General features: G+C 40.2%; 1 protein-coding gene across 1 annotated transcript in view; it reads left to right on the forward strand.

Moving 5' to 3' along the window:
* Positions 1–24601, forward strand: part of Dgkk (diacylglycerol kinase kappa) — a 120285-nt gene extending 95684 nt beyond the window's left edge. The window contains exons 14-28 of the mRNA XM_028770853.1: positions 3418–3517; positions 5165–5393; positions 7127–7237; positions 7661–7757; positions 9134–9241; positions 12040–12136; positions 12378–12485; positions 13116–13229; positions 13571–13705; positions 14694–14854; positions 15660–15801; positions 17361–17447; positions 20657–20767; positions 23427–23557; positions 24526–24601. Of these exons, the coding sequence (XP_028626686.1) occupies positions 3418–3517; positions 5165–5393; positions 7127–7237; positions 7661–7757; positions 9134–9241; positions 12040–12136; positions 12378–12485; positions 13116–13229; positions 13571–13705; positions 14694–14854; positions 15660–15801; positions 17361–17447; positions 20657–20767; positions 23427–23557; positions 24526–24601 (1807 nt within the window). The remainder of the gene's footprint in view (positions 1–3417; positions 3518–5164; positions 5394–7126; positions 7238–7660; positions 7758–9133; positions 9242–12039; positions 12137–12377; positions 12486–13115; positions 13230–13570; positions 13706–14693; positions 14855–15659; positions 15802–17360; positions 17448–20656; positions 20768–23426; positions 23558–24525) is intronic.
* The last annotated feature ends 326 nt before the right edge of the window (positions 24602–24927 follow it).

The raw sequence follows: 24927 nt of genomic DNA on the forward strand, positions 1-24927 counted from the left end.
AGAAAGAAAGAAAGAAAGAAAGAAAGAAAGAAAGAAAGAAAGAAAGAAAGAAAGATTGATTCAGAGTATCCCTATTTATAATTTTTCTTTTCTGGTCTTGTTTGGTGCTTTGTGCATCTCTTATACCTAGATGAGTGTCTCTCCCTCTCAATTTTGGAAATCTTCTATGACCTTATTAAAATCATTTTCTATGCTTTTTGCATAAAAATGTTTCCTTCTTTTGCCTATGTAGGTTATGCCCATTATGTATTTTGGAGTCCCAATGTTCATGCATGTTCTGTTCATACATTGTTTTACGCGTATCATCATTGACTTTGAATGATCCAATTCTTCTATTCCAGTGGTTCTCAACCTTCCTAATACTGTGGCCCTTTAATACAGTTTCCCATGTTGTAGTGACTCCCAACCAGAAAATTATTTCACTGCTACTTCATAACTATAATTTTGCTACTGTTATGAATCGTAATGCAAATATTTACATTTTCCAATGGTGTCAGGTGACCCCTGTGAAAAGGTCACTCGACCTCCAAAGGGGTCACCACCCACAGGTTGAGAACTGCTGCTCCATTCTGTCGTCATTACCTGATAGTCCATCTTCCACAGGATTCATCCTATTGGCGAGGCTTTTCACTGAAGTTTTTATTTGATCTAGTATGTTTTTCATTTCCATCATTATTATGGTTTGAGGTTTTTAGGTAGGTCTATTTCTTTATTAAATTCTATTTTCATATCCTGAACTGACTTCCCTGTTTCATTCAGCTGTCTCTTTGTGTTATCTTTGAAACTATTGGAGTCTTCTTTGAGATATTCTTACATATGTGTAATTATTGCTTTGCATTCTGCAGCCTGAATTTTGTCTAATCCATTTTGCCTGGGGGTCATTAGTATGGGGTTGTAATTTTTGGAGGAGATAAGCTGTCTTGGGTTTTCATGTTACTTGGGGTTTTGTACTGGGATCAGCCTTTTGAGGATTAAGATGCATTGTTTTATTTTTGTTTTTTCTTTCTTCTGGTTGCCTCTCTTCTTTCGATGAGTATGTTTGTAGTGCTCAGGAGAGACTAGGTTGCAGCAGGTGTGGTAATGTTTTCATCTGTTAGACTAGTGTTCCAGGCACCAGGCTCTATCTCCAGTCAGAGAGCTGACTACTGTCTGAAGCGCCAGTTCAAGCACTCTGATAAAATAGTAGAAAGTGTCTATGAAACAGACACTTACATGCTGACTACTTTAGGGAATAAAGGAACCCCAATGCTGCTGTGTATGCATATTCATATGTTAATATGAGCAGAATAGAAAAGAAAACAATCCCATTGAGTCTAGTGGTGAGTGTTATCTTCTTACATTGGAAGTAGGGGTGGGAATGATTGAGGCAAAGGAGAAATGAAGTTAATATATTGGAGTTTTGATTCATGATAGATTAAAAAGAAGAAGTAAAGATACATATCCCAATGCCATAAACGAGGTCAGCCTTTAGGCTTTAGGAGATGGAATACTAAGGAGTGCATATGGGGAAAGAGGAAGGAAGAAACAAAGGAAAGCAAAAGAGGGAGTAAAACAGCAAAAGGTGTGAACAGCAGGGGACACTGTTGGCCTGCTATAATGCCCTACTGTGCATCAGACGGAAGAAAGCTGCGGAAGAAGGCGGTGCCGTGGGTGGATATATACAAAAACAAGATTGCTGTCCTGAATGTCGTTTTATTTTGTTTGGGCTTTTTATTTTCTCTTTGTTAGAGCCACTTGGTTTTCTCTCTTGTCCTGGTCCCGGCTCTAGTCACACTCAATGTTGCTTTTTACCAGTCCAGTTCTTCCCATGTGAGTTCCTGGGTTGTCTTGTGTATAGTTTTCTTGAGTCCGTTCTGTGGGCTGTGGGTAGCTAAGGCAAACTCCATCTAGCCACACTTGCTGTGTTCACACAAAGTCAGGAGCCGCTGCTGGCTCTGTGGTGCTCAAAGCACTGTTTAGAGCTTTGCCTAGCTCCCACGGCTTTACCTTTTTCCCACTGAGTTACTTACTGGTGGTAGCCCTGGCAGCACTCACTGGGAAACCCTTCTATGAAATCCCTACCAATACAACTTTGTATTCTTTTAACCTATTTTACATGAAGTAAAATGGCCATATTGTGGCGGTGCCTGCATTGGTTGCAATAGCAGCAGGTTCAAGCCACTAGTAGAGATGTTCTATGGATTTGATGGTATCTGAGGTTTATTGGGGGTATTGATCAAGTAGTCTCTAGGACTGGAGAAGAAGCTGATTGGATGTTAACGTATTTAGGTTCCTTTTAATTCCTTAACTGTAATAAGCTAGTCATGACGCAGCATGGCCTCTGATCCACCATTTTACTCAGAAGTCCTGCTTATTGACTTTCTCATTTCCAGTGTGATTTCAGTTTAACTTTCTTCAGTAATTTTATGTCTTTATTGAATTCTCTTTTTGTATTGACTTTTTTATCTCTTTTGTTCTCTTAGAGACTATTCTTGTCTTTTTTGAGTTGTTTGGACAGACTTATAATCATTCTAATTCTTTCTCTGAAACTCTCCCCAGTCCTTTTCATCGGGATTCATTATTATGAGATCAGTCATTTTTTTGTGGAGATACATCTTCTTGGATTGGCATGTCAATTTTGTTTGTTTGCTTCTGCCCTGGGACTTGCACATCTGAAGTTATAATGTCCAGTGAGTGGAAACGGGAGCTGGGGGCTGATGTTCTAGAGGCTGCTGACATTTCAGGTCCAGGAGCTAAGGCATCTGCAGAAGTGTGAGCGGGGTCCCTTCGGACTCCTTATCTCTAGGCATCAGGAACTAATGGGTGACAGAAGTCAGGGTCCTAGGTTCCATCAGCCCCAGAAGTTAGGGGACTAGTGGAAGTTTGAGCCAAGGGTTCCGGGTCCAGGGACTGATGCCTTACCTGCGTGCTGTCTTATAACTCATGTAACACATCCGCCTCCTAAACATTTGGCTCATTCAGTTTCCCTAGTACTCTTGGCCCCTCCACTATACTCTCATCTGAGGAGCACTAATCACACACATGAAAGACTTGGGTCATTGCATTTATACTTTATCAGGTAGTTCTTGGACCAGCGCTGATTGACCCACAGTGAAAACGTTAGCCAAGCAAAATCTCTGTTTCTGGTAATTTACAATCATCACTTAGAAATGCTGGCAAATCTATCTCAAGTACATCCCTTGGGAAGTGGGGTGAAACTGGACCTAGGTGGGACAGGAACATACTTCATCATATATGTACAGGGAAAAATAAAACACAGAAAGAAGGATGGGAAATTAGAAAGTGGAGAGAGAAGGCAGGATATGTTGTGAAAGAGAGATGGAACAGGGAGGACGATATATGATGATGCTGTTATAGGAGATAAGGGCTCTAGTCTCACAGGTTCTAACACATATGTTGTCTGCCTCATTTTTCCAGATTCCTGTACTCAGCAGTGGAAGAGTTTGCGGGTGATATTGTAAAGGCCTGGCACCAAATAAAACAGAACAGCACAGCAGTGGAGTCTGTGATTTTGAAAGTAAGTGTCCTGTCCTACTGTTTCATCCCTTTGTGAGCCAGGACTCACTTTTCCAATAAAATAAAATGTGCCTCTTACTGGAGAATCATAAAGTAGTGGCAAAGTTAAGTAGCTGCTTCATCTTCTGATGAAGAAGGGCCAATTTCACCACTTTCATCTTTGCCAAATGAAGACTGGTACTTCGATGCGTATCCATATCCATGTACCTAGTTATATGCCAAGAATCTGCCCATAAATAGACAGTAGTGTACTTTAAGCATCAGTGAATGGAGTTATGCACCAAAGCATACATAAAGACATATGCATATAAATTCACAAATGGTGGAGCTATTATTCAGTAGAATGTTTCATACTTCATATGTGTGTATGTGTGTGTGCACGCACGCACACGCACACACACACACAGCCACATAATTTAGTCCCAGCATTGCAAACATATTTATACAATAGAAATATGCCAGGTTGCAGAGGGTGGGGCATGGCTCAACAGTTAAAGTGCTTCCTATATAAATTTGAAGACTGAAGTTTGGAAACCCAGAAACCCACTTAATTTCTGGGTGAGCACTGTTAATTCCAGCTCTGGAAAGTGGAGACAGGGGATTCCAAGAACAGTCTAGCTAGAGACGACTCATATTAGGGGGCTGGGAGTTTGATTCAGAGTCCTGGCTCAGTGAATTGGGTCGAAGAGTGATTGAGGCTAATCCTGACATTAACCTCTGGTCTCCACCCATACACACACACACACACACACACACACACACACACACACACACGTGCACCCAGATATGTGCAAAACATACACAAACAGGCACACCACGTACACATTAAAAATGAAAAATAAAGAGACCCACACTCACCTCTGTAACAATATTTAACAATTATATGACACACACTTTGTGTCAGAGCTTCTTCTAAGTGCTTTTAACATATCAATTTATATAATTCTCACAGCTGACCTCAGATGTAGAGGGATAGAGAGTTTAAGTATGTTGTCTCACATCACAAACATCAGAATTTTCAACCTGTGGGCCATGACCTCTCTGGGGCTTGAGTGACCCTTTCACAGGGGTGACATATCAAATATCCTGCATATTATATATCTATATTACGATTCATAACTTGTAGCAAAATTACAATTGTGAAGTAGCAAGGAAAATAACATTATGGTTGAGGGTCACCACAAGATGAGGAACTATAGTTAAGGGCTGTAGCATTAAGTAGGTTGAAACCTACTGCTCTAAGTAAAGAAGAGTTTAAATAAGGTGGCAGTTGCACATCCTTGAAATACACGTCTGAAGACAGACACCAACACTATACAGAGGCACAGCAGCACCCACCAAAGCATGCTTATGAAAATACTAACAGAAAAATGTTTCCATTTCTCCCTTTTAGCCATGGGCCATACAAATTCAAGGGCCACTCATCTTCACATGAGAAAAAACTGTGAGCATGCATATACCTGAAGCTGCTCAGAAACAAATCCTATGTATTTAATCGCCTGCTACCCTTTGGGTGTCAGCATCGCCTGTCCTTCATTATCTCACATGTGGAATTCTATGCAGGGTCACCCTTCAGCCTCCCCCCTACCATCCCTACTCCTCGTTCTGTCTTTCCTAACAATACCCCATTTCCTTCTTCCCACTCTAGAGCGACTTAATGTATGATAAACTCAGTGTCGTTCTTGATCTCCTGGCTGAGGATGCAGTAGCTGCCTCCGCTGAGAGGACAGCCACGGCATATGGAGGCAGAAGTGAAGCAGATGGAAAACCGTTCGAGCCTGAACTGGACCACATAGCAAAGACCAAACTGGAGTTGGCTGAAAGGGCTCAGAAACTCCAACAATGCTTGAAGCTCATCATATTCCAGGTTGAACAAGGTAAGGTGTTTAGAGTTATTGTGACTAGGATAGCAACAAGAAAAGGTTCCTCCTATGAATGGTTTCATGACCTCCCTTAGTCTGGATTTGCTATCTTCTCACTGACAACACTTGACTGGATTCTGTGTTAGTGTTGTATTCTAAGTCATTCCTCTGACTGTTGACTTGCAAAGCTTCAGTTCAGATAAGCTATCCTTTTGACTTCTCCTTTCCTGGTCCTCAGTTCCTACACTTCTCTATTTTTGGAACTAACATGTATCCTAAACAACTACAAGTGATATAAGGAACAGGGCTGAGAGCTCTGTCAGCCTCGCTTCTAGTGTGGTGTTCGTCTTTGCATGCCTTGGACACTAGTAGTCAGGCATATGGAGCCTGAGAATGGTCTTATGGCTTGACAGTGACTTATCACCCAGAATTCTTGACAGTTCCCAAAGTTCCAGCAGAGTATGAAGTTTTAAACTTCCACAAGTTCCTCATATGCTATTTTTAATGACCTCTTTATCTACACAAGGATCCTTTGAAAACTAAATTTAAAAAATGCTACATGGTAAAGTGTATTCTACCTGAGCTATTGGAACTGAGCAGAAGTCCCATATAACGTGGAATTCTTTCCTGCTAGCCTTTGGTACCTGTCCCTGCTTTAATACATTTAGGAGAAACCTTAGCCACTTTCTGAGAATGTCCATCGCCCTTTTATACTGTGGAATTATTAAATAATCACTTTCTTTCTGTTGCTATAGTTAGTTTCCAGGAATTAATCATTTTTGTCTCTATTTCTGTAGTGACAAAGATGAAATTAAGTTGACTTGGCCATAGTTCCATCACAACCGATCCTTCATCTGTCCCCTTGACAAATGGTAAATTTAAAGGTTAGAGTTTGTAGTCAGGGGACAAAGAAAGACTTGGCAGGAAGCTAGTGAGGGACCATGTGAGCCTTGGCACAAGCTTAACACATGAGCTGTAGCACACATTGGCTGACAACAAAGATAGGAACCTCTCAAATATCCGGAAGATTGGGTGAGACATTTGAGTAACCAGGAATGGGCCAGGGAGATGGCTCAGTGGGTAATGCACGTGCAACCCGAGTCTGAGTCCTCAGAGCCCATATAAAAGCAGGATGTGGTAACAGACACATCTGTAAACTCAGTGTCCCTCTTTGGGGGAATGGGAAGAAGAGACACAAGAGAATCATTGGAAGCTTGTGGGCTAGCCTGGTGTACACAGCAAGAAACAATAAGAGATATCCTAACCCTAGCAAGGTAAAAAATGAGAACTGATTCCTGAGGTTTTTCTCTGACTTCTACATGTTTACTGTGGCATGCAAGTACCTGCACTCTCTCTCACACACACACATCATACACATACACCAAGCATACACACATATCACACATCCATGCACCCACATAGTATGTGAGTATATGAACTAACAAAATGGGGTAGAAGGGAATCAGGATCTCCACCCTGATATTCATATCACCCCTCCCAAGTGTCTGCTCATAACTATGTATGCTGTGTGGGTGACAGAAAAGAGAATAACATAGATCTTAAAAGGACTTGGAAATGATACGATAAAAATTGTGGGCATACAGCAGCATCAATAGGGAAAATTGGAGTCTCACTGTCTCCCTACATATGTGTGCTCAGAAACTGTTTGACAAATGTGACCCATCGTCTATCCTTCTGTACTTACTTTCTTCCATACCCCCTTCCCTCCCTGCACTTCTTCTCTGTAGTTCTGGATGAAGAAAGCAGACAGAGCTTATCAGTTAAGAACTTTACTTCATCCTTGTTCCTGGGAGACGGAGAAGATGACTCAGATGACTACGATCAGAGCCCAAGACACCGTAAGGATCTTTCTTCTCTTAGTTTACTCTACAGCACTGCCACCTAGTTTCCAAGGAATAAATACATTTTCACACCTCTGCCTTCCCACGTGACCCTAGTGGACATTCCTCACTCTTTTCCAGAAACTCGGCACTATTCCATGCCAATGTCCACAGCACTGACTATATTGGACACTTTGAAACTACTGGCTCGATGAAAGCCAGGACATGAATTTGTTTTCACTGACAGCCAACAAACACTCAATGAAAAGTCCCTATCCATCTAAAAGCGCCTAAGGGGGCCACTGTGGTGTGCGAACACTGAAGTTTATTTAGGAGAAAGGCGTTGCACTTGATCCTCACTATAGGGAAAGCAGGGCGGGGAGGAAGGCTTTCTGTTTGCATCAGTCTCCAAGGTGATGGTTTTTTTGTGCGTGTGTTTAGGTTCTCGTTGTGACATCTTATATTCTATACCTTCGCTGAGAAGTGAAGACCTAGATAACCTTGACTTAGAACACTTATATATTACACCTGAAATGATGTAAGTATGCAGTTCTATGACCTTTTAATGATGTTTCTGTCTCTCTTGTTGGTAGTATAGTCTTGCCATGTTCCAGAGTCAAATTCTGATTTGTTAAGTTTAGATATGAAAAGGACTTTCACTGAGCTGCACTTGACACTCATAGCTAAGTGCTATATGCATTGAAAAAACATAATAAATGTTAGCTGTCATTTCAGAGAATTTATTTTCTCAGTGTTGCTTTTAATTGTAAATGCTTGAGGATTCAAAAGAAACTAGTCACGTAAGGGACTTGATAGGAAATCCAAGGACAATTATCTCACCTGTCCTACTTCTCTGAAATATCCCAGCAGCCAAATTCTACCACACTCAGTCATTTTGAGTTCTGCTAGATCAGTTGGGTAAGACATTAGTCAGAGAAACTCCAAACTCTCATTGTGGTCATGGGAGGCAAAGGTGATGCAAGTTTAGTGACTGATTTAAATCTCCCTGTGCTTGAATCAGCCAACTCTGCCCTTTTAAGTTTCCTGAAAGAAAGGCACAACTAGCAAGTGTTTCTTGAATAATTTATTGAAGAAAGTAATTTTTACTTTTCCAACAGCTCCCCCGTCCCCACAAAGCCGTCACTTCCCCCTTCCTGTTTGAGGTCTCACAGGTCTGTCTTATGCAGTGGCACACTCTTAACAGCAGCTGTGCAAGAGGACTGTCTGATTTATTCCTAGTGTAAACCCTCCTCCTGTAGCCTATTCCAAGCAACTGAGATGTCTTTGAATGCAGAATTGGGAAGGAGCATACACAGTTTATATAGGCCAGAATTAGCTTTGGGATACTCTAGTTTTGAGACTGACAACCTAGATGAATACAAGAAATTAAAAACTATTTGTTTTGCCATCATTGTCATTGTTGTTATACCCTCTTTTACCAGAGTTTCCTCTCAAATTTGAAATATGTAAACTTTTTTTTCCAGTGTTAAAGTGTCAGACATCACTGACACTAGTAATGTAAACTAAATAACCAAAATACATTTGCAACTAAGATGCTCCAAAATTAGTTATGGGATCAGCCCATGAGTATTCCATTCTATGTGGAAAGATATGACTCATATCTGGGGCCTACAAATACAACTAAGGTTACAAATTTTGCTTCTTTGATATGAGCCATAATCCCACTAAAGTTTCCAGGCTGACTGGACATTCTCTCTCAGAACTGTCAGGTTACTTTTGGGCACAAATGAATGGACATCTATATATACCTTTCCAGAAACCATATGGCTTGTCCCAGGGGAGGAGCCCTCCCTCAGTTATTTTTCATTATGTGGATGCTATCTGATGCCTGGTGGCAGTAGTCTCTATCCCTTTCCTGCTTTAGTGACTGCCTTCTTCCCTGTCTAATTTCAGACAATTCAAAGAAAAGTGCGTCATGAACAACTATTTTGGAATTGGACTAGATGCAAAAATTTCTCTAGAGTTCAATGCCAGAAGAGAAGAACACCCAGAACAATACAAGTAAGGAGAAGAAGCTCAGCTCTCTGGATAAACACACATAATCACAGTACACATAAGTATTCCTATATCAGACAAGCAAGCGAAAGACTAAGGTCCTTGGGAAGTAAATATACATAGGTTCCTAGACAAGCCTAGAGGGGACAGTGCATCCAGAAAGCTGGGGTGCTTTATGATAATTACCCTGGCTTCATACATTCGTAATTCCATTCCATAGACTACCCTAGAGGATTTCTGCTGTTGAGAACTGAATGCATTGAACTTTATTTCTAAGAGTTTAACTGGGCCCTAATGAGGGCTCCAAATCTGCTTTGGCTTGATAGGGCTACTACAAAGTATCTAGGATGCTTCCATTTTATTTTCTGGTGTTGCAGATTGAGTCCTCTGGACCCACTGATTAGTATTGGCCCACCTGGTACCTTCTGGTAGCTTTATCCTACAGATACATCTTAAGGCAGCCTCAGAGTTCTTATAAATTGAAAATATAAGTTCAAAGGACCACCCTCCATCTGCCACTGCCACTAGCATCTCTTTCTCAAACAAGCCTGGGATGAGGGTGAACTATATTAGTTTCTCTCAGTTTATTACTGTCTTTTTGTTTTCTTATTGATATCTTTTTAAGTATAAAGTTTTTCAATTTTTTGAAAGCCTAGTTAATTTTTTATCTTTATGGACCATGTCTCTAATCTAACTCAAGGTCAGAAAATGTTCTTTTCTTCCAAAATTATACTGTTTACACCCTTACATTTAAGTCTGATGTACTTTGATTTATTTTTTCTGTGTGTATGGTGTGAGCTAATGCTCTAAATTCATCCTTTTGCATGATGATGCTGTCTCAGTCACTGTTCTATTGTTGTGAAAAGACAGTGACCAAGGCAACTCTTATAAAGAAAATTATTTAATTAGGGCTGGCTTACACTTTCAGAGTTTAAGTTCATTATCATGGCAGGAAGCATGGCAGCAGGCATGGTGCTGGAGCAGTTGCTAAGAGCTCTATATCCTGATCCACCATGAGAAAGAGAAAAACACTGGACCAGATGTGGGCTTTTGAAAACATCAAAGCCCACCCCCCAGTGACATACTTCTTCCAACAAGGCCACACCCACTCATCTTTCTAAACCTATCAAAGAGTTCTACCCCTGCTCACTAAGCATTCAAATATATGAGCCTATATGTGGCATTTGTATCCAAACCACCACAGATACCTCATTTATCTCAGTACCATATCTATTCAAAAAGTTATCATTTTCCCAATTAATTATCTTAGCATCTTTTTAAAAAGTCAGTTCACCATAAATGTAAAGGTTTGTTTATAGACCCTTCATTTCACTGATCTTTTTGTCCATCCTGTGCAAGTAACACACTACTTTAATAACTGTAGGCTTGAAGTAAGTTTAGAGGTAGGGAGATGAAAGTCTCCAACCTTGTGCTTATTTTACTTATTTATCTGTCTATTTATTTATTTATTTAGTTAGTTAGTTAGTTAATTTTACAAAATCCTTTTTTCTAGGTATATTTGTATTTCTATATAATTACGCTTCTGATTTTATAGATGATGAAGTTAAAATGCCCCAAAAGCTTTTGGTTTCAAAATACAAATAATTTTGCACTAGCCTTGTATATTTTAAAACATTTCCTATGATAGCTCATTTCCATGACCTTAAAAGTTCATAAATGATCGTCAACCCTTTTAGGAAGCATAAGCTCTCTGTTTTTATAGAAGATCCTGTAGTTAATAAGACCTTGTTATCCTTAACTCCATCTAAAGTCTCATGTTATCCCTTGCCTGTTCCATATTTTCTCTATCCCAAGCACACAAAGATTACCATGTAAGAAATTTCATATTTGTGGGATAAAGTACACTGTTTCAATACCTTTATATAATGTATGTTACTCAAAACAGCATCATTAGTATTTGTCTCTCCTTATGAGATAATGTCTAGATTCGTACTGATCTTTCCTTTTTTTGTTATTGGTAAAATATGTAATAAGCTTTCGTGAATTATCATACATATAATTTAGGTGAGCACTGTACTTCTTGTCCACGACATTTATTACTGCACCAAAAATTCACTCCTCACTCATATTTGCACCAATGACTAAAAAGCAGTTTAATTTTCAAGTTCTGGTCAGAAATGAGAAATAAAATTCCTTCCCATCTTTGCATAATTTCTTTTAGTTTTTTTAAAAATATAATTTGTTCAGTTATTTACACCTTCAGAAAATTATGAGAAACAAATCATAATTCTTTTATTTCCCTTACACATGTTTTTAAAAAGTATTTCTGTCAATTCCCACATATCCAAGAAATATGATTAATTTAAATATGATAATATATTAAAGTATCAATTTTCTTTTTTTAGTGTGAATGAATTATTGCCTATAAATCTATGTTTTCATCCAGGCTGCAGTCTTAAGCTAGTTAAATAAAATGGATATTGATTTATCAGACTATCAAATATCATCATTCAAAATAGAAGTTATTTATTTTTAATAAGCTACTGCGTCCAAATAGTCTTGCCCACATGTACATTAGAGCATAGCCAACCTACTAAGGAGGATAAGAAAATTGAAATGTATCCCAGAAGAAATGATTGGGTAAGGGGATAAGAAATGAATATAACTGAAACACGTTATATGTATGTATGAGCTTCTCAAGGAATAAATTTAAAGTATTATACTGAAAAAAAAAACTAGGCACTTGAGAAAGAAGATATTTTCCTTTTCCTGTCTTTCCCTATCCACTCACCTCTATGTCACTCACCTTCTGACTATCGTTTTCTACTCTTCTCTCTCTGTAGTAGCCTGCTTAAGAACAAAATATGGTACGGTCTTCTGGGAAGTAAGGAACTGCTGCAGCGCTCTTACAGGAAACTGGAAGAGCGAGTACACCTCGAGGTTAGTAGAAAAGGGCATGGAGAAAGGAAATCTTGAAACATCGGAAATCACCTTTCCACTGTATCTTTGCTTCTTCTAAACTTTAACTCTGGGGAGCCTAACTCACGGCCATGGGAATAAGGCACAAGGTTTGATTTGTATCCCACACATAAGGAAATGATAATATGCAGAGAAGACCAAGCCTTTCCCCATCTCTGTATCTGAAAAGCCAAGCTAAGAGCTACTCTTTTTTTTTTCTCAGTGTGATGGAGTAGCTGTCTCCTTGCCAAACCTTCAAGGCATCGTAGTGCTCAACATTACCAGCTATGCTGGAGGTGTCAATTTCTGGGGAAGGAACAGACCAACTAGAGTGAGTATGGAATGAGGAATGGGGTGGGCAAACGGAGGGGTTCTGCTCAATTGTCTCAGAAAGGAAAGACCAGGGCAGACTGGAATGGGAAGTAGACACTAGGGAAGATGAGATAGGCTCGGGACCCTTGTTAACAGGCTGTGTAGGGTCAGCTTTTTAAAACAGGTGCCATCCCAGGGCACAAGAACTCTAGAATTATGTCAAGGGATACCTGGGTTTTGACTTTCCCATTACTAAGGCCTGAAAACTACTCAGAAGATTACCTAGGAGGCTATGTTCTTTAGCCCAAGATAGTATTTCAATAAAAACATCTCAGAAAGGAGCTCTGTGGTCTGAGATCATATAAGTCTATGAAACCAATAGAACTGATCTTGCGGATTCCTGATGCTGCATTGAACACGGAAGAAATTGGAATGAGTTTTGATCTCTAAAGGAGCTCAAATGTGTTGCAAGCATAATTCCCTCCTCCAATCTTGGCTTCCTTACCTTCATTTTCCCTCTCAGTATAATTTTCTCACTTATTCATGTGCTAGAAAAAAAAATGTTGCCAGTAGCCCTGAGAGCACATTTACTTATTATAGGCAAAGTATGGATTCTTGGGAGAATTGTGACATGGTTCTTCCTTCCTAGGAATATGAGGCCCCTGCATTCGATGATGGGAAGTTAGAGGTTGTGGCAATCTTTGGTTCTGTGCAGATGGCAATGTCCCGTATGATCAACATGCATCGTCATCGAATTGCCCAGGTAGGCAAGGGTTGGGTGGATACAAATATGGGGTAAATTTCCCTGCTACAACCCAAGGATGTGAGGTAATACTAGCAATTGCCTGCTTGTAAGAGTTCCTGGGTAGAGGAAGTAGGCGTTCTGTTAGGCAGTAAGGTAGTGACTGCTGTTGAATGTAGAGGTGGCAGGGACCAAAGAAGCAAAAAGCTCATAGGTAATATGTACTCCTCCCTGGGATGATCTGATTCATATCTTTTGCCAGTGACTCTTCAAATACACATTCAACTGTGACCCAATACCAGATTAGTCCACACTCATCTCCCAATTTGTCTCCCTTTTTGTTTTCTCTTCTCCTCTGATAGTGCCATGAGGTGGTAATAACTATTGATGGTGAAGATGGTATCCCAGTGCAGGTGGATGGGGAAGCCTGGATTCAGAAACCAGGCCTTATCAAGATCAAATACAAGAATGCTGCTCAGATGTTGATGAGAGATCGGGTAAGAGAAAAGTTCTATGCGAGTTACTATGTCGTCTCATTCATAGCTACCACATTTCTAGTCGAGAAGAATTCCCCAAAGGGAGCTCTGCGTGTCCCTTGCATCAGGCACCTTGAATGATAGAAGTGCATTCTCCTAGGTACCATACCAAATTTAATGAACTGAATAGAAAGAGGTGACTCCTAAAAGCTCAAGACACTGCCCAAAAAGTACTGTCTTCTTTTCAGCAATGTCCTCCACCCTATACGGCATAGAGAATTAAAACCCTTCAGTGGTGAAGAAATATACTCTTTTAATAACAGTGCCTGTATTGAATATGTTTTCTTTGGGGCACCTATAAGATTCCTTAAAATATTACATTTACAGATGTCATAAGCTTCTGCTAAATAAAAAGGTACAATAATGGGACAGATGTCACATTATTGATCATCTGTTTGGTGCTTGGAGGCCATCGTTTTGAATTGTGAACATAAACAATACCAAGCGGGAGGGAGGAAGAGGCATTTATTTCCACATTGAGAACTTAAATAACTTTAAACTAGCAAATGAAAAGCAGGACTGAAAAATAAATTTCCCATGTCTGACTCTAAATCTCATCACAATTATATATGTATGTGTGCGTGTATGTGTGTGTATATGTATATGAATATACAATTTTATATATATATATGAATGGGGCATAAAAAGGTGTTCCAGTGTCTTATCAGTCACCATGTGATCTTCTAGATGGTAGATATTTTGTCTAATTTAAGACCTGTGTTCCATGAGCCAGTGTACTGACAATGAAAACTGAACTACCTTATGCAGAAGATACACTGATGAAAAAGCTATATAAATAGGGGCATGGGGTAATGAAGAGAAAAGTATTCAATCCCCTTCATCACCTATACCCCATATTACGTACAAAATGCCATGCTTATATAGAAATCTGTCACGTGTCTTCAGAGCTACAACAGTCATTACAACCTGCCACTATATTCACTTCTAGGACTTTGAGAACTCAATGAAAACGTGGGAATCAAAGCATACTGAGATCCAAGCTGTCCAACCACCTCATCTGGATTTGCAGGAATCTCAAGACAGCCTGTCTGATAGAGAGTATGCCCAGATGCAGCACTTGGCTCGGCTTGCAGAAAACCTCATTAGCAGGTAAGAGGGATGAACTTAAGACAGGGCTGGAAAACAAAAATGGGGATAGGGAGAGACACTTAGTTGATTTCTATTGACTACTGGGGAGCTTGCCTCAGAAAAGAATCTCACTAAGTGCTGAAAAGAAGGGCCCCGACAATCCATGTAAGACATATTCTTTGTGATGAGCAATAAGCCATCTTTCATTCTCCTCATTAGAACTAGAGGTGGATTTTTATTTCCTTTGCTTGTCAAGACCCAGTAAGAATAAGAATAATGTTTATTCTAGGACAGCAAAATGGTTCATGGAGTGAAGGTACTTGTCATTAAACCTGACCATCTGAGTTTGAGCCTTAGATCCTCACATGGTAGATTGAGAGAATCAACTCCTGAAACGTGCCCTACACACCCACCCACCCCCACACACAAACACATACACACTGACATGTATGCACACATACACACAAATAACTAAATAAGTAAATATTTTAAAAAGATGTTTATGCTCGCCCTTAACTCTCAGAAAGCCCTTGAAGTTCGAGCAGGAGCTAGCTCTGCTCCTCTATTTTTGTTTCTCATCCAATTCAAGTTCCCAGTATCCAAATCCAAGCTAAACTAAGAAGAACAAATGTAAGCACTTAGAGAAGAATAAGAACATTTGCCAGCATCCCCGGATGCCTAGTGAAGAACAGAAATAGCAAGAGGGAAAGGGGAGTTCAAATCTAGCACTGAGGATCTTCATTTTGATCCATGCTCCAAACCACCAGCTCCTCACACCTTAAATCCATAGCAATGGACTCACCTATCTGTCTTTGCTTTATTACAGACTTACTGACCTAAGCAAGGTCTACCAGCACGTGTCTGTCCTCATGGATTCTGTGACTGCCAGTGCTAGCATACTGAATGAAGTGTTCTACAGTCAAGACAGTGCCAATGAGGAAGGTGCAGCATCCTGTATTCCCATTGAGGTAAGGGGAGAAAAGAAGCAAATGAAATAAAAGTGCCACACTTTATAGTAAAAGGGGGTCGGAAAGAAAGTGAAACAAAACTTAAATGAGGAAACTTGAGGGGTAGAGTAGACATGGGGTTCAGGCCATGGGTTAGTCGGGGAAGTGCTTCTCATGCGAGCATGAGTGACAGAGTTCATATCGTAAGGACCCTCATTAACAGTCAGGCATGGCAGCATGCATCTTAATCCCAGCACTGGAAGGCAGAGAGAGAAGGATCTCAGAGGCTTTCTAGCTAGTCAGTCTAGCCAAATCAGTGAGTTCCAGGTCCAGACCAACCCCTGTCTCAAAACTATAAGGTGAACTGCAATTGAGAAGGACACCTCATAGCTATCTCTGGCTTCTACAAGAACACACACACACACTCATGCATCCTTGCACACATGCATATATTTTATACACACACAACCACACAAAAATTGAAAAGTAAAGTAATAGAGTAGATAGGAATATAGGCATTCCTTAGATGATTACAAGGCTGAGAGGGCTGCTGGGGAATGCCATGCCGTATTTCATCATCCTGAGAAGCAGGGTTTGTTTCCAGTAGCTAGCCACCACATCAGCCTCAGGGGGAAGTAGTTAATAAATGGGAAGAAACATGGCCTTGAACTTTTCCCATTCCAGTCTGTGCCCTGTATAACCGTATAAAGTTATACTTGTCATTGGAACCAGAGATCCAAGATGCTTTTATTTCCCTCTTGACAGCTCCAGATCAGACTTTTAATATTGGATGTGTCATCCCCTGCCAGTACTCACTGCCAGAAGATTTGAGTGTTGCTTTTAAAATGTCATTTAGATTTGGGGATGTAGCTTAGTGACAGAGAACTTACCTATCCTGCCTGAGGCCTTGGATATGATCCCTGATATACATAAACATATACATGCACATAAGCATGCACACGTGCACTAATGCATATACACACAGGAGAAGGAAAGGGAAGGGACAGAGCAGAAGGAAGGAGAGATGGAGATGAAGTGAAAAGAGGGAGAGGAGGGGGAGAAGGAGAGGAGAGGGAAGTTCACTATTAGATAAAAATACAACAGGGTCAGGATATGTTGAAATGTGAATTAACTTTATCTTAGGCCAGATCCTAATTGAAAGAGGTCCAAAAGCCATGAGTTTCAAGAAGAGATATGGTTAGACCTATGTCTACCTACTGTGGGAAAGGTAGTTTTACCCTAGGGACAAGTCTCCTGAGATTTATTTACCCTTTAGTTGGCAAATGTCCTATTTTCCTGTTACCCGCTATATCCAATCAATGATGCCAAAAATGCTAAGCTGTATTGTGCCACTTTTGCAGGGCACACCAATAGAGATGTATCAGTTGACAGTTGGTGTCAATTCCTATTGGTTGATGCTCATGTTGTGCCAGCTGTGTTATATTTTTAATATTAGTTTTGCACCTACAGCCATATCCTAATAGTCTGATCCTACCTTCCCATGGAGAAGCCAGCGCTTACTAACCAGCTCCTCTGTCTTGTCCTTTCCCATCTGTTCTTTTCCTCTCTTCTCCTCTCAGACTCTAAGCAGAACTGATGCAGTGGATGTTACATTTATTCTTAAAGGACTTTACGATGACACCAAAGCTTTCCTGGATGAAAACTTGGTGAGTGCAGGGGGTTGGAGTATAGAAGGGAAAACATCTCTTTTGCATATGGTCACAGCTTGTATTTGGTTCCAGGGTATTAGAGACATGTAATCATTGTAAGTAGGGGCTTGCTTCATGATTCCTGCTGTCATCCAGTATTTGTCACATGAATATGCTACTGTATGTGTTATGCTAATCCACAGGGACTACCATATTTTGGATGAAAGTCTTTCTCTGTTTGGTCAGTGTCTCCTGGGTCAAGACTAGGCCAACCAGATGCAAGGTGTCCTCATTATACCTGATAGAGCTACAAGTGAAAAGAGAGAGCTCTTCAGAGATGCCCTTATCCCAAGTTTCTGAATGTCACTTTTACCGTGAAGGAAATAACAGGAAATAGGAGGAAGTTTGGAGGACTCTGAGCTCAAATCCAAATTAGCTACCTAATATCCAGATTAACTTCCTAAGGCTGCCATGACTAAGTACCAAGTATTATATGACTTTAAATAACAGAATATTGTTATTTTATCATTCTGGAAACTTCAGCATTCAAACTCAAAATGCTAGTAGGCTCATGGTCTCTGTAAAATACCTAGGGGAAACTTTCTTTGCCTTTTGGTAGCTTCGGGTCATTCCGTGGCCACTTTTGAAAATCCCTGTCATAAAATGAAACACTCTAAACTTGGTTTCCATCTCTAGTGAGTGTCTCTGTCTTCATATAGTCATATTCAGCCAGGATCATTGATAGCAATGGAGTAAGGCCTGCCCTGTCTCTTATGACCTCAGATTAACAGTGAATTACAAATGCAATGACTATAAATCACATAAGGGCACATTCTGAAGTACTGGGGACTTTAAACACATATTTGAGGGGAGTATAACACAACCCACAGCACTGACTGTGTAACTGCACCTCTTTGCTTTTAGTTCCCCTATCTTCAAGAGAGGAATTGCAATCCATACTATAGTTTGTTTGGAGGGCCTACACAAATAACAAACTATTGTACCTTAAGTGCCTGACAGTACCTGGTACATAGTTATAGCTCAAAAGATGAGCTTTAAACGTGCTAGGGTGGATAGAGTATGAATCTGAGGATTACATTAGTTACATGTTTCTTATAAGGTGATGTCCATGCATGGGCACAAGGTGGCTATCCTCTGAGAAGACAACTGATCCTAATTATCCAACTTTGATGTTGTCCTTGAAGAAGGTGTTGTGCTCTTGCTTATGATCCAATTAAAGTTGAACTTGAAGAAGGGCTTCTGGGTCGAAACTATAAACGTCCACTGCCTCTGTCATTTGCTTATCTGACTGTCACACTGCCTCAGAAGCAGAATGGCTAAAACACTCAGACTGCATCACTTCATTATCTGAGTCCAATGCCCAGGGTGTTTTCGCTTTGGACAATTTCAATTGGAATTCTGAAAACTCAGTGACATTCTCAGCTCAACCACTGGTAAATATGGGAGGTTGGCCTCTTGTTGCTACTTAGGTTTTCTTGAAGCTCATAGCTTGGAAATTGAGCCATGCTAGGCAACAGCCCAACTTGAACATACGCTACCATAAAGTGGGGCCTTCAGAATCCTTCCTTTTTATAGGACTTGTGAGGTCTCACATATGTGTACACATCAAAATGAGGCTAGAAGGCTCAAAGTGCATCAGAATACCATGTATCTCCAGAAAGGCTGTTATAGAGATAAGACAGGTACAAATCATGTTTCCTTTGTGGATTATTCCTCCTCTTGAGGAAGTATAGCAGTAAAAAGAGTAGTTTGGACAAGGGATGGTATTAGCTTTCTATTATTATAATGAACACCCAAGAAAATCAACTTACAAGGAGAAAGCTTTGTTTTGGCTCAGTTTTGGAGAGTTTGCTCCTTTGCTTTCAGCATATGGCAAGTCAACAGCATCATGGTGAAGACCATGTGATAGACTAAAGTTGCTTACCTCATGGCTGGAAATGAAAAAGAGGGTGATTAAGAACCCACAAGCCGGCCGGGCAGTGGTGGCGCACGCCTTTAATCCCAGCACTTGGGAGGCAGAGGCAGGAGGATTTCTGAGTTCGAGGCCAGCCTGGTCTACAGAGTGAGTTCCAGGACAGCCCAGGCTACACAGAGAAACCCTGTCTCGAAAAACCAAAAAAAAAAAAAAAAAAAAAAGAACCCACAAGCCTTCTCAAAGACAATGGCCCTAATGACCAGGATACTTCTGACTAGGCTATACCTCTTAAATGTTCCACTACCTCCCAATAATACCAGTCTGAGAATTAAGCCTATAATGCATGGCTCTTTAAGGTAAACTGTAGTAGAAATGTAGCTTTTTAGAAAAAGATGAAGTGAATTCCATTCAATAATTCCCATTTCCCTTATTTGATATAGATTTGGCATGAGCATCTAACCATGCTAAATAGTCTTAAGTTGTAAAGCAGGACAAATTACTTGTCGGTATTGATTTGTTTCTTTCGTATATGATGTTTTAACTGGCCATAACCTCCCTGCCCATTACTTGCCCATTCAATTGCCACACAGTTCAGGCACCAGCTATTGCTACAGCAGCAATTGCCCTATAAATAGAAAGAGGCCACAGAAATGTTGAACTGAAAGCAGAATGCATGGTAGGAAGGAGAGGTGAGTCCAGGTTAGATGTCTGTGTGCTTTCAGGGGCTGCATACATCGGTATGCTTCCATGTGCCCGAGTTATTACCTTTTAGAATATAAATGGTCTCCCCCACACTGCTGACATGGAACTTAGAGATGGTTTCAAAGGAATATATTGTAAGTTTCCCGTGTGCCACACAGAGTTTATTTCGTGTGTTCTGGGAGCTTAGTAGTAATCACTTAAATTTGGTTTTCTAAACATATGGGATAAGCCACCTGAAATATGTTTTTATTCATGAACAACAAAGAACTAGGAGCTACAGTATAGTCTAGAGAGACAGACCCTCTGCCAGGAAGGGAAAGTTGAAATAGCCTTTCCCTAACCTTGTCGCCTTTGTTTAACAAAGTATCTTTTAAATTATAATGTATAGTGAAATAACTATTTCTTTTATCATCTGGATACTTTATTATATACCCTTTTGGAATAGTATGAAAGGTCAACTATTAAGTTAGAGTAGTTCTGGCTAAGTATGTCACCTTTATGATCTCTTAGCCACTAACATGGACTCAGAGTAGAGTCTAAGGCAGACCTCTAGGAAATGTACACTCACTTCTCTCCCTGTCTGTGCCAGTTAAGAGATGCTGGGGATCGGGACATGCTCCAAAGTGCCTTGGATGCCATGAGTATAGAGTTGACAAGGGTACTGGAAATTGGCTGGTTAAGTCAACTATTCTTTCCAGAGGTGAGTAAACTGGGGAAATGGGAAGTTTCCCTTGGTATAAGATCTCACAGTAAGTGGTCAGTACGTGGGATGGGTTTAACAGAAGCCCAATACAACCTTTAACGTCAGTATTAATGAAGCATCCTCCTCCTGAATATCCTTATCACAAATGAACAGAGCAAAGTAGCAACCATGAACAAGTAGGTAGCCACAGAAAAATAACCAGACAGAAGACCCATTCTAAAGCAAGAAACAATAAAGAAGATCATTTTGTTCGCCAGGCTACAAACTCTGTCTGCTCGGTGGCTTCTGCTAGTACTAAAAGTTATCTGGTACATGCTACTGTAGCCATACCAGTTGTTTGCAGAGAAATGTTACAAATGGTTGATACCTAGGCCATATTGGTAGTTAAATCTCCCAAATACATCACTTCCTGCTGCTACCTCCTCCCCTATTCCCTTTCCCAGCCAATATTGGTATAAAAGGAAAATCAAACATTGCAACAGATATAATATAGTTACAGAGATGCTGTCATTTTTTAAAACTACTTGGAGTACTTTTCTAAGATTGAAAACTTTCATATTCATTTCATAAATCAAATATCTCAAAGATGGCCACCTATAACAAGGTAAAGTATTCCCTTTATGATCTGACAGAAATTGTCTCAAAAAATTTCTACTATAAAAGCATTCATTTCAAATTTTAGAGTCCTTCCCTGCCTCCTCATAGCTATATTCTGACTCCAAAGGCCAGTTTGTATATCCATAAGTCATATAGAAATGTTTACAATAATGCAGCAATAGTAAGAAGAAATCCTATGCAAATTCAGGTTTTAAAACAAAGCTTCTAACCCCCAAAGACCATTGGAAAACACAAATATTTACATTATGATTCACAACAGAAGCAACATCAACGTTATAAAGTAACCATGAAAATAATTTTATGGTTGGAGGTCACCACAACATGAAGACTTGTATTAAAGAGTCTCAACATTAGGAAGGTTGAGAACCACTGTCTTAAAAGGTTTACCAATTTTCATGTATGTCTTTGGTGATGACATTGCAAGGTCTTGTATACCTCCTGTTTTCATCAGTAGCCCTCTAGGGAAGGAAGACATGCTGTTAGACAAGAAGTGAAGCAAATTTCCACTCTCTGTTCTATTACTACCTTGCTCAGCTAGCCCCCAGTAAGCTCCTTACCAAAGCAAACTAGCTGAATATTGAGAGAAATGAGTCAAATTCAGCCTCTACCCCGGGGTCCCAATTTATATGCGAGTCTTCCATATCTGGGACAAAAATCTATTTTCTGAGCTCCAGTATTTTCATAGACTTAAATCCCTGAAGAAAGAAAGTAGATTGAAAATAAGCCAAGGAAACATAGATGCTCAATACCCTTACCTTGACATTACAGAAGATTCAGACCCAGTTTTCTGGAGGAAAGCAGGACAAGAGTCAATTATTTATTGAGCTTTTCAGAGCTATAACTGAGTAAGGGTAAGGTGCTGTGTTCTTTCTTGAAGTTGTTTATAGAAAGCTGTTCTGAAGGTTGGGATATTCAGCCTGGAGCGGCATGGAGAAGACAGGGTCCAATGGGAGTCAGGGCAGAAAGAGTGGGGTGACAGATTTGTACTCTTCTGATGGGACCGAGGCTATAACTAAACCTGAAAGGTAGATCATCCCAAAACTTTTTGTAATGTATCCGGCTAGATTTCCTGGTGATAAATCAACCTCAGAATCATTTTGCTAGGAACAGAAGTAAAATAAGACTGCTCTTACAGAAACAAGATGTGAGCTGGAGACTTGAATTACAGAGCCTGTGTTGCCTGCACAGCAAAGAACTTACATTGAAAATTAAGACATTTGTTTAAAGAATCCCCTGCTATGGGAAAACAGTCTGTGAGGCAGTCTTCCCTGTATGAGAGTACTTGGCTGAGGGGGTTAAAAGGGAGCTCTCAGTTGTAGGTGTGAAAGGTGGAATATATTTTTTAGCATTTATAAAGTGTGCCATATGAACAGCAATGACCCCAACAATCCACCTGACCTCATGTGAAATGTGTACCCTCTAAGACTTTGCTCTTTTGGGTTTTTTCAAAGAAACTTTATTTTTAAAATGTATAGCTTTGTTTGTTTCTACGTTACCCTTCCATCCCCCTGCTTGCAGAGCCTCCCCCTAATTCTGAGCCTTTGCTTCATTTCTAATTCAGGAATGATAATAGCCATGTTTCTAGGATGCTTGAGAATCAGGCAGTGCTCTCGTGGCTGGGTGGACCCACTGGTTGGAACTCACCCCTCATGGCAACTGTATAGGCTCCTGTACTTTTGCCTTGATCCCAGCCTGCATGTCTCCATGGAGTGCTTGCCTGCATTCTCGCTGGATTTTTTAACTAAATGTTTTTCTACTGTACTACACTATAGATTATATATGTATTTTAATGTTTTGATGTTTTGAGCATTTACTGATATATCTATCTAGCAAGGTACATATAGAATGAGCTCTTGCTAAAGCTCAATTTCTTTATTAAGGTATGTGACTAGTGAGTAGGGGTAACTCTCCTACCCGAACTGGGAGTAGACATACCTGCTTTCTTTAACCATCTTTGTCAATCACTTTAAAGAGCCTATAGGGATTATTTCAGAATGTCGACTGACACTTTGACCTTACTCTTGCTGTTGTTTCCCAGGAACAAGCTTCCGACACTCATAGTTTAAGTCGCAGGTTTAGAATTAAATTCCCCAAGTTGGGGAAGAAGAAACAAGAAGAAGAAGGAGGAAAACCTAAACCAAGCAAAAGATTCCCTGGTTTTCTTGGTAAGTCTCTTCCACAGTCATAAAGGTCATGAGCAATAGCTTGGATAGCTCCAAGAGACCTGGAAGTACCCTCATTAATGTTTGTGGCATGTTATAAAGGGGGAATGCAGGAGGAAGCTGGTATTGGGTAATGTCAGAGGAATTAGAGAATGGTATGGATAATGACTGGTAACAGGAGAACCTGGGAAGGAATAGTCCTATATGAGCTCTATGGCCAAAAAAACTGCAATCAGATAGTTGTTTTACTGCTTGACCCATTCCTAAGGCTTGGGAACAGGTTCATTGTTCCATTAAAATCCCTTCTCCCTGTTATAGAGTCCCTGGATACAGGGATAAAACCTGTACCATATCAATTTTCTTTTTCTACCATTCTTCCTTATAACTGGTCTGAAGTATTGTTGAAATGTGAGTAAGTATCAAAAGAAGACTACTAGAATTTGGAGTTGTCCCCATCCTGATGCCCATGGTCTCTCCTAAATTCGAGGCTTAGTCAACATAGACATTTCAAAGATAGAGTGTTAGCAGACATGTGAGCACAGCACAGTGAGAGCGGAGCAGTTGGTTTGGCTTTAACAAAATAAGATTTTACAGATGGCAAGAGAAAATCTTTTGGCTCTAATGCTATTTTTCTTGGCTATGGTCCAGCTAGTTTGACTCCTTGAGAATCTGACGTTCAGAAATCTCTAGTGTTTGAAAGTATTTTTGTAGACTTAGGCTGAGTCCCTAGTAGTTGCACAAATGATTGGCTTCCAAACATTACTCTTCCCTGCATTTAGTTTTGAACGGTCTCAGGTGACTTTCTCTATGATACAGAGATGGTCAGTACTCAGATGGTCAGTACTCTAGGATAAAACTAGTCTGTCTCCAGCCAGTCTGCACTCTCTGGGGCTTAGACATTTAAGCATCTGGCAAAGCACTAATTTCATTACTTCATTATTTCTACACTTTTTTTTTTTTTTGCTCTGAAGGCAGGTTATGGCGTCGCAGAAATCGTGACAGTCGAGCAAAAGCCGATGACCCTCCAACACCTTCAAGTTCTCACCTATAGTCCTTGAAAGCTGAAAGGCGACCTCTTAACACAGAATTCTACTGAAAACTCTCAAAACATCAATAAAGGCTGAACTCAACTATTTCAGAACAAACATGAGCACCACCAAGAAAGACCCTCCAAATCCTTATACTAATATATTTTCCCTGGACTTAATCAGATCTCCTTAGAGGGTTACATTTTTCTTGTTGGCCAAAGATTCTTGTTCCGAGTTGTCTTATTCAGTTCTCCTTCTCTTTGTGTATAGTGTGCAACTACAGTGTTTATTGGGGACAGGCTCTTTATGAATGGCCTGGGAGCTATAAGAATGTATGGGAGTATGTCTC

This window comes from Grammomys surdaster, unplaced genomic scaffold (genome assembly GCF_004785775.1).
Source record: "Grammomys surdaster isolate TR1022 unplaced genomic scaffold, NIH_TR_1.0 204, whole genome shotgun sequence".
NCBI lineage: Eukaryota > Metazoa > Chordata > Mammalia > Rodentia > Muridae > Grammomys > Grammomys surdaster.